We start from the raw sequence: 11210 nt of genomic DNA on the forward strand, positions 1-11210 counted from the left end.
GAATTTCAAAATAAAAAGAATAATAGTAATATAAAAATTTTTAAATCTTTAATGAAGAATTCATAAATCCATTTATAATATTAAATTTTTTTAAAAATTATTTCATCAACAACAAAATATTTCAATTTTGATAGTCAAAATTACGTGAAACCACATTATATAGATAAATATATTCAAAATTACATTTATATAGAGTGGCTACGCTTAAAATATAAACTTATTTCATGAATCCGGCTGATTTTACGAATTTTCAAGTTTAGAAGTTTAAACTTTTCAATTGTTTATTTTTTAATTTGGAATATTTTTAATGATTATTTCTTAAAATCCGATAATTTTTAAACTGGTGACATTTTATTGACGCTTTTTTTTTTTTTAATTTCTGAGCTTGCGAATAAATTTATTTGCGAATTTCTTTATTTTTAAATAACTGTTTTTTTATTTCTCATATTTTTTTACGATACATTTAATTTATTTTAGACATTATTTACTTTTCTAACATTTAAGAATTATTTTTTTTTAACATTTAGCTTAATTTACAAATAGAAAAATTTGTTATTTTCAAATTTTAGAGTTTAAAATCCTCCAAATTTAAGGTTGGCAATAAGTCCCTAAACATAGAAACCGACTCAAATTAATGAACACGACTGTATATTGCATCTTATACATAATATATGACTCACATAAGATTTTTTATTGTACTTTTATATTACTATACATTCAAGTTTCATACTATAAAAATGTGTTAAATGTGTTCTAAAAACTTTATAGAAGTCCATGCGTTACATATGAGTTAACTGAAGTGTTATATCGAAGATATCAAAATTTCAAATAAATAAAACAAATAACTCACTATGCTATTAAAAAATATATTTCGAATTAATTTTAGGTTATTAAATTAATAAATGTCAGTATCAATTAAAAATGAAAACAGAAGAATATCAAAACCATAAATTTTTTTTTGCTCGACGGGCAGAAAGCGTCAACTTTCGACCCGCTGCGCTAAACGAAGTTGCCGCTTTCTGCCTTTGTCGAGCAAAATTTTTCTGCCTCCAGGCGGAAAGTGGCAACTTTCGGCCCGCTGCGCTAAACGAAATTGCCGCTTTCCGCCTCTGTCGGACAGAAAAATAGTATACAAACCTATGGCAGGAAAATAATAAATATCTCAGATCACATATATGTCGACCTCGGCTTCGCCTCGGGCAACATATATGTGTTCTGAGACATTTCTCATTTTCTTGCCACAGGTGTGTAATATACTATTAATGTTGTGATAATAAATATTAAGGGTTAAACTGAGTTGAAAGAATTAATTGAAACTATCTCATCGTTTTGAATTAAAATAGGCAACGCGTGTACCTCTAAACGTTTTTTTTCCAACTATCTTATAATTTACACCATTGTATTTCAAGTATTAATGCATTTTTTTAGATTATTTACATTAATTATTTACAATTTATAATTTAAAATCGTAAAAATGAAAAAAAAAAATGCCTGAATTGCCCAAAGGCTTGTCATTACTCAACAAATTTTTATGACTCTAACTCTAATTATTTAATTGTTAATAGTATGAATATTGATTTTATAATTATTTCAGTGCAAAAATTCAAACTGTGCTGAAACAAACAAGTTTAATCAAGAGTATAATTACTCTTGAAGTGAATTTCCAAAGCTTGCATCAATAATTTTTTTCAATTTATCAATTTTGTCACTTTTACTTTCCTCACTGTGAATATTTACCGAAGATTCTAAATTATCTACCCTTTCGTCTATTACCAAATTATCTTCATAGTCATCTGACCTATTTTCCGACTCTGTCTTATCGTCAATTAGCATCTGTTCATTTTCAGCTCTTGTTAATTTTAATTGTTTTTCTGTATTAATGCTGGTAGTTTCTTCTTTACTTTGACCATCTTCATTTTCTTCTGTGGCAGTAGAAACATAATTTTCATTTGAATAACTTGTCTCTTGATCTTTTTTGTCGGATGCACTGATTGACTCATTGGGATTCTCGGTGGTACAACAGTCTGGATCTTCTTGTCGCTGAATGCTGCTTTCTCTTTCTCCTCCGTTATTTACAGAATATTCATCATTCGTCGCATCGTTATCTTTGAAACTATTATCTTTCTCTATATATTCAGTTTCAATTTTTTTAAATTTATCTTCATTGTTACTTATTTCATGTTCAGAAGATTGATTTGTTTCATTTAGATCTGCATTTGTTTGACAATCATTACAGTCATTGTTATCAACATTAATATCTACCTTCTTACCTTCAAAATGTGACTCTTTAGCTGTATAATTTTCTTCTTCCGTATTAGCAGTTTTTTCATCAAGATTGACATTCCTTTCATCGGCAATGAAACTTGGTTCACTAGCTACAACATTTTGTTCATCATAATCGACTTGTTTTGTGTTTAATTCTTCATTATGATGATTTTGAGACAAATTTTTTTTGATAATATCTTCAGAGTCACCTTCATTTATATCTTTGGATTGATTTTCATTGACACTGTTTTGAGATTGATCCTTATTGATATTATCTTTCGCTAAACATTTATTACTAATATCTTCAGACGAATAATCATCAATTTTTATTTCTGGAGTTAAAGCGTTTGCTTCTACGGTGTCATTAATTTTGTAATCAATTGTTTTAATATTTATTCCAATGCTATTATCATCATTGTCAGATGTCATTGGACTGAAATCAGGAGTATTTTCGATATTTTTTGAAGCTTCAGAAACAGATGTATCAACTTTGTCTTCATTTGATATTTGATCATTTCCATTACTTTCTGACTCACCAACTTTTTCCAAAACAACTCCTAATTCTTTCGAGTGTCTTAACTCATGTTTCATACCCTCGACTCGATTTTCATAATCCGTGCTACAAACGTTACAAGTATATGGTCGACTGCTTTCAGAATCGCTATCAGCATTAGAGATCAGGTCCTCATTTTTTTTCATTTTTTTAGGTTTCGAAGTTTCAATAGTTGACAAAGGTGGACTTGAATTTTTTGAACGATTCCGGAGACGTGTTAATCGCAATTTTTTATGACGTTCCTCGAATCGAGATTTTTCAACATTTTCGCTTTTAGCTTGTGAAATTTCACGTTTTTTCTTTTGCAATGCTTTTAAACGACTTTTTGTTGCTTTAGCACGATTACTGATATCTGAGACGGCTTCAGTGCTTTCCGAACGACTCTTTCGATTATTTTTTTTTGCTAGTTCATTATTTTTAACTTCTTTTTTAGTTGCAACTTTCACCATCTTCGAAGGTTTTTCTTTCTTTGAAATATCTTTTGTTTTTAACTGGGAATTCCGTAAACTTTTTCTTGCCTTTTTTCCGTTCGTACTGCAGTCAGACATGTCATTCATTTGCTCGCTATCATCAGTTCTATCCATCAAATTTTTGATCTTATTATTCGTAGAATTGGAAAATATATCTTCAAGAAAAACACTGCATAGCTTAGTATTGGTATTCGATTTTTGATGGATTTTTCGTTTTTTCGTTACTGGTATATCATTTGGATCGGTTTTAGACCAACAATTTTTACAAACTTTACTACCCGAGTGATGATAACGATACATATCAACACTAGCTTTAATTATTTCATGACATTCATCGCATTCACGACTATTTTCATTGGATTTTGATTTGACAAATGAAGCTAACTTTTTAGATTTTTTCTTTATTGCGCTGGATTTGTTTTCAGTATTCAATGTTTCTTCTAAACTTCTTAAAGATTTTGATGATGTTGTTTTACGTTTTATAACGTCGGTTTTTATCTGCAAATTGAAAAAAAAAAATAATTTATTTTCATAGCGGAAAGTTAAAAATATTTAAAATTAAAAATTTTTTTATTATTAATTTATGTATATTGAAGAAAAATTTAATGTTTAACCTTTTGTAAATCTGATAAGGAATTATCGTCTTCATCGGTCTCTGGCTGATTTTTGAAGTGTTCATAAATGCGTTTGAGATCATAAAGTACATCCATATTATATCGACAATCCAAACAGATTGAAATATTAGTCATCTGATCCGTGATAAACTAAAAATAATAATCTTTGGTGTTATTTATAAAAATACTGCAATTAAAACAAATTAATTTAAGTAATTGTGTCAGGCGTTTCAATCTCCGGACAAAATATCCCCGAACAAAATATCACAATAGTTAAAAATTTCTGTTAAAAATCATGTTAATAAATAAGTTTTAATTTAAATATATTATTATTAGTTAAAATAATTTTTAAAAAATCATTATATTGTGCATAAAATTATGAGAAAATCGTGCACACATAATCCGTGAAAAAAGCGCACAGCACGATAACAAGTTTATACGTTGGTCTATTTTTTAATAAATAATCACCCACAAGATCCATGAGAAAAGCGCATAGCATCACGATAACAAGCTTATGTGTTAAAATATTTTGTCACGGGGATATTTTGTCGGGGAATTAAAAATCAAGGAACCGTAAATTTAAACATTGTCATGTTGGAAGTACAGAGATCCAATTTATTATTTCGAGTTATAGAGTGAAAATATATACCGAAATAGCTTATAAGAGCCTAATTGACTATTTCGACTTATATGGGGTTGAAATTTCGAGTAGAATGATGAAGGTTTTGGGGGCCTCAAGTGGAGGGAAAAAAAATTTTTTTCGAATTTTGGAGATTTTCGATTTATTGAGGTTCAACTTAAGAAGGGTTTAGATTTTTTTTTCTCTCTCTCTCTCGTCCTCTATTGGACAAACGAAAGTATCTCTGTCATACTTGTACAACTTATGGAATCTTATAACGGATTTTATACATAAATAAATGAAAATTTTCCAAAAAAGCGCTTCGTTCTTCGATAGATAATTTAATTATCTATCGAAGAGCGAAGCGTTTTTTTCAAAATTTTATCTTATTTATAAGCAAAACTTGTTTAAAAATCAACTATCAACCGCTCTTAAGAGGTTCTCTATGTATTGAAAATCAAAACTAATCTCGTGAGTATATCATTTTTGTAGTAAGCTACCTAGTAAATTGTTAATTAATTTCCATGAATTTTATCCCTATCAAAGAGTATATCCAATACTTTTTAGGTAGATTTCATATAAATCAATCTTTTGCATTGGTCCTCATGTCCGAATTTACTCGGAATTTTGTCGTAATATCACTTAACTAGTCGAGTAAAGCTCAAAAATAACGTTAGTTAAAAAATTTATGTATATATATATATATATATATATATATTTATACAGAGTGTCCCAGAAGTAGCGGACGCCATTGTAGCATCTGATAAAAAAAATAATTCTGAGACGAAAAGTCCTTAGCCATTTTTTAATCAGACGCATAGATAATTAATTATTAATTAAAATAATGTCCTTTTATGCGTTAGAGAGAGAGCACCAGTGTCCAGTCAAGTGCGTTCCAAACGAAGACGCTTGCACGTGTGAATGTGTAAGTAAATGTGTGTGACTACGTTAGCTATAGTAGCTAGTTAGTCATACAGTTAGTTGTGTCTTTGTTTGCCATATACTTTACTGGACACTGACGCTCTCATACATGCATCCAATACATACATATGTAATATAACACGGGATGTTGCCGCGATCGTGTCTACAGTTCTTGACGGATCTAGATGAAATTTGTTACAGATGTTATTTGGATAATAACCTTGAATGAGTTCAAAGATGAGCGAAATCCATCGATAAGATTAGAAATGGCAGCTCTTCAAAATTATCAAAATAGTGAAAATCACGTTTTCGGTGACTCCATTGATGTATAACTTTTGGTTGAAAAGAGATGGCTAATTTTTGATGAATTCATGAGAAAGCTCATGAAATTGCCTTTAATTTGACGTATATAACATTGACATTTTGACCATTTTTAGTTATTTTATCAAAGTTAAGAGTTCTATTGAACCATTTTCAATGTGTGTTAAAATAAATTTCATTCCATGTCAAACGAAAGTTATTGAGACAAGATGATAATTCATTCTATGAAATCTACCTTTCATTTCGGGTATGGCCGAATGGCGTCTTTTTTTATACCCAATATGTTTATGATAAAAAATTTAGATTTTAAATGTTTGTACTCAAACAAGTTATCAGTCATGTACTTTTTTTTTTCGAAAAAGGGTATTCAAAAATTAAAATCTTACTAAAACTACAACCCGACTTAAGTATTGAAATTTAATAGTTTTCTTGTATATATATATATATTAGGGTGTGTCATTTTAAGGCGATATTTTTTTTTTTACTGATATACCACAAAATTTGGTAGTTTATAGAAAATAAAAAATTATGCCGCTGTGCTAAAGGGTTCAAGTCCAATAGCGGCTTAGCTCATCAAAAAATTCAATTTCCCATTTAAATAACACAGGAAATATTTTTTTTTTATTTCAAGTGGATTTTTCGTTGTTAAAAAAATATTTTTTCAAAAAACCTTTTATGGCTTTTGTAGGAAATTAAATTCTTTACAAAATTATCTCTTTGGTCGAAAACGGTTGAACCACTAGTTCCGAAGTTATAGCCCGTCGAACGGTAACATTTAAAAAAATACACATTAAATTCCATTTAATTTTCAATTTATTACTCTTACATAAATAATTTAATTTTTTTGTACATTGTCGAGCATTTAAATTTTAAATTAAAGTATTGACTCGTTTTAATACAATAATCTCACTCAAATTATTGTTAATTAATCGTTATAATTACAAGCAATATATTCCTTAAAAATATATTGCTTAAGAATTTATCTGTTTCGAGAACAATTTTCACTCAGCCAGACAGAAACTTCGGGACTCCGCCATATTTGTATTTTCATTGTTTTAGTATACATAAAAGCATGGTATTGTGCGCCTTCAGCGATCCACGCTCCTCGACAGGATTTAGAATTTATGAAAGACTTACTGAATTATAAGAAAATAAAAAAAAATTTTTCAGAAGTAGCATCGAAAAAGTTCAGCAATCACTTGTAGTATTATCTTTCTGAACAACTTATTCGTTTGTTATTATTTTATGATAATGTTAGTGTAGAAATCAAAGTAAATTTAATTGAATCGATTCAGAAAAAAAAAAGTCAAATTAGAAACTTTGAACGATTTAATGAAAAAAATTATATTAATTCCTTCTTAAACACAAACAACTGTATGATTTTGCGTCAGTAGTGTCGTTGATTATTTTTGAAAGGTTGGAACACCCAACCGATTTTTTAAATTTACGTCCTGATCAGTAAATATCTGACAAAAGTTACAATACTTGCTTAAAAAATTTTTTTAATTTACACGTTATTAATGATGCTACGGAATGGGCGGTTCAACTGATGGAAGCCTACAATAAAAGCTTAACTGCTGATGAAGAGCAGAAGCAATACTTATTGCAAGTTGTAGCTATGCACAGAAAAAAATTTCCAAATGCTAACAAGTAGACGTTAATGTTACCATTTTTAGAAGAATAAAAAAATAAAATTTTTTGTAATTATAACGGTTAATTAATCATAATTTGACTTAGATTATTGTATTAAAACGAGTCAATACTTTAATTTAAAATTTAAATGCTCGACAATGTACAAAAAAATTAAATTATTTATGTAAAAGTAATAAATTGAAAAATAAACGGAATTTAATGTGTATTTTTTTAAATGTTACTGTTCGACGGGCTATAACTTCGAAACTAGTGGTTCTACAGTCTTTGACCAAAGAGATAATTTTGTAAAGAATTTCATTTCCTACAAAAGCCATAAAAAGGTTTTTTGAAAAAAAATTTTTTTAGCAACAAAAAATCCACTTGAAACAAAAAAAAATATTTCCTGTGTTATTTAAATGGGAAATCGAATTTTTTGATGAGCTAAGCCGCTATTGGACTTAAACCCTTAAACACAGCGGCATAATTTTTTATTTTCTATAAACTACCAAATTTTCTGGTATATAAGTAAAAAAAAAAATATCGCCCTAAAATGACACGCCCTAATATATATATATATTAATATCGATCGAACATACAACAAATATACATAATTTTTCATAGACCTACTCCATGTACAAAACTTGGTCAATTTGTAATGATCTAATCAACTACAATGATCGTGTAATTGCAATTTTCGGCTGCAACCAACCTGTATCTGCTGTTCTTGTGTCAATTCTTATGTTACTAATTAAGAAAATTATTATTGATTAAATGTTTACAGACTTTGATACTAATTCTATTGCTATAATAACCATAATATACTGTGGAGTGAACACATGGCAATAATTGACCCTCTGTACGTTGATCGTAATCTTAAGATTAGATCTCGAATATTTCTGCATCCGCAATGATTGATATCAAACACAATGCAATTTTATTAGTATCATAAGCATTACAAGAAACTCAACAATAATGAGCTCAAGTAAAATAAATTATCAAGATTTCACTTTAACTTCAGTTATGGATTATTAAATGACCTTGTCTACTATCTGATGCTGTGGGTATTTGTATAGGATAAATAAATAAATAAATATAAAGACTTGTACTTACGTCTTCATTAAATATAGATTGTAATTTTTTCTTTGAATTTTCTAATGTATTATTATCATTATCATCATCATCATCATCATCATCATCATGATTAAGTGAAAAAATTAAGCCTTTTGGGCCAACTTCCATACATAAATTACAAACTCCACGCCTTTTTAGAGTTTTTTTAGCTAAGCTCCGTGATGTTTTGTACTTATCAACAAATTTAGAACACTGATCTATTTCATATGCACATTTATGGCATATCTTAGTAGATTGAATGGTCCCTTTTTTTATCTAGAAAATAAAAAATATACTCATATGAATTTCATTTTTTAAAATGAAACAAAATAATAGTGAGCTGTGTACTGATCCATTCTAGTATTATTAATTTTTATTTTTGATTGAGTTGTTTTTTAACAAAAAAAAACAACTATTACAATAATCAAGTTCTTCTACTCTTTTTTTTTTCTAATTTTTAACAAAAAAAAAATTATTTAAAAAACAGTAAAATTCAATCTTATTTGCAATTACTTATATCATTACGGTAAAAATAATAAACAAATAAAATGTACATGCCAAAAATTAATTCTTAAATTTCATATAAATTTCGTAAAGTAGATCACAGAGTTTGATAAAGATTGGCGAAAAGATGGTAGAAGAATAACATATTTAGTATCATGACCTATATATCTACTATATCCATGGACATAAATAAAAAACAAATATGGTTATATATAATGAAACGGAAACATACACAAATTTTAATGCATGCTTATGTACATATTTATTTACTTAATGGAATAAATAAAGTAAATTATAATCGATATTGCTTAACAAGTATTATTCTCAAATGAATTAACCTCCAAGTTTTGAAACATACAGGTACACAACAAGAAATATCAAAAGACTGGGAAAAATAAAAGTAAAATAATTATATTTAAAAATTTTGAAAACAATAAAATAACTTATATTACCCTTATCGATAAGCATTTTTCAATATTCTCGCGATAATTTTTACCCTCGATATAAATATCAAGAAAAATTCCTTCATCACTTGCACAAATTAAACAATATTGACGCGACATTTTGATTCAATTTATATTAAATCAATATATAATGTTTCAGTAAATGTATGTTACTAATTTATGAAACACAAATTTACGACTATTGAAACGAAAATCAAGTGTATAAATGACTAATTATGATAAACACATAAACAAACTAAGAGAAAATATACAATCCGACAAATTGGCGGCAACGTTTATGCATAACAACATGGCGCAGTTTATTATTTCCAAATAAATAACCTGTTGGCATGCATTATATCATTAGAACTGTGGTATAGTCGCTAGGTTGGCTACAATAAATTCAGCCGGTTTATTTTGTTTATTTAAGGTAGAAGTATGTCTATACACAGTGTATAGTCTCCATACGGTTCTCCCCTTACTTCTACTGTAATGCCTCTAGATGCATCCAGTAGGTGACGCTACCAGCCAATGAAGTGCAAATTTAAATGTAATTTAGATTATATATTAAATTATTTTATTAATTCATAATTTAAATAGTGAACACTGTCCAAATTAGAAAGTTTAGGTTCTGTATCGTAGAATATTTATTATATAGAGTATATTTTGTTTCAAATAAATATAAGCTATTATCGAGTACAAAGGGACATTGTAGTTGAGTTCTGAGAAACCTTAGGTACTTGAGATTCTGAGGAAAAGCCATAAAAGACACGTGTGAGAAAAATTCTATGATCCCTTGTTTCAACGGCTAAATAATAACGTAACAAATATGTAACAAAAAATAAGATCGTTAAATAATATATTTTTGTTAAACTTGCTTTAATATAACATTGCAACGAAATATATAAAAATTAAATTAACAATTTATATTCTGTATCCAATATTATTAAATGATATTTATCTCTTACATTAACAATTAAACTATTTCATAGTTTTAATAGATTATAGATTGATAGAAATAGTAATAAGCTTAATCTAATTTGCAAAATACGAATATTAATGCACTGCAATATATATAATTTATAAATAAATATATGTGAATATAATAGAAAATATTATATATTAGTGTGTGAAAATCATTTATATGTAGTAGAAATATGTGTACTTATATATGTACAAGAGCGGATATATGTATGGGAGTTATGGTGGGAGAAGAACGGAGTTTGAAGCTCTTCGGAAAAACTATGTAACGACACTTCTCATTGAGAGCTTAGATTGCTAAGATCACGTCATTGTAAACCTCAATTTTCTATTTTGAAGCTTTTTGATATTTTGTCAACTTGAATAATAAATTGAAACCAATTAAATAATTTTGATCAAAATTAAATAACGTCTAAATAGAATTCTTTTTTTTTTAATGATTCCTTTCCCGCGCTGAAACCGAGTATTTTAATTTTTAATACTCCCGGGCGAAAGAACTACAGAGTAAGTAAAGTTTTCAATAAATAAAAATAACATCCACTAGATGGAAGCATAACAATACCCTCCATAGTTGTTTTTTTTTTTTTTTTTTTTTTTTATTTATTAAAAATAAAAGGTATACAATACAAGGCGTTGGTTTCCACTCCATAATTGTACTAGATTATACGTTATGTCTCCACCTAGTGTAAGAAACTTCATTTGCAAGAAAATTTCGCAATTTTAATCCATTGAATTACAAATACCACAAATACTCAACATTTGTAACATTTGTAATGA

General features: G+C 27.9%; 1 protein-coding gene across 1 annotated transcript; it reads right to left on the minus strand.

The window, feature by feature from the left end:
* Nucleotides 1-1256: 1256 nt before the first annotated feature.
* On the minus strand, nt 1257-9782 carry LOC123263084 (uncharacterized protein DDB_G0287625-like). The gene is made up of 4 exons (XM_044725621.1): nt 9462-9782; nt 8506-8781; nt 3903-4052; nt 1257-3786 (listed from the first exon to the last, which is right to left on the minus strand). The coding sequence occupies exons 1-4, from the start codon at nt 9570-9572 to the stop codon at nt 1645-1647; spliced, it is 2679 nt and encodes an 892-aa protein (XP_044581556.1). The 5' UTR covers nt 9573-9782; the 3' UTR covers nt 1257-1644.
* Nucleotides 9783-11210: the final 1428 nt, after the last annotated feature.

The sequence above is a fragment of the Cotesia glomerata genome, linkage group LG4, assembly GCF_020080835.1.
Source record: "Cotesia glomerata isolate CgM1 linkage group LG4, MPM_Cglom_v2.3, whole genome shotgun sequence".
NCBI lineage: Eukaryota > Metazoa > Arthropoda > Insecta > Hymenoptera > Braconidae > Cotesia > Cotesia glomerata.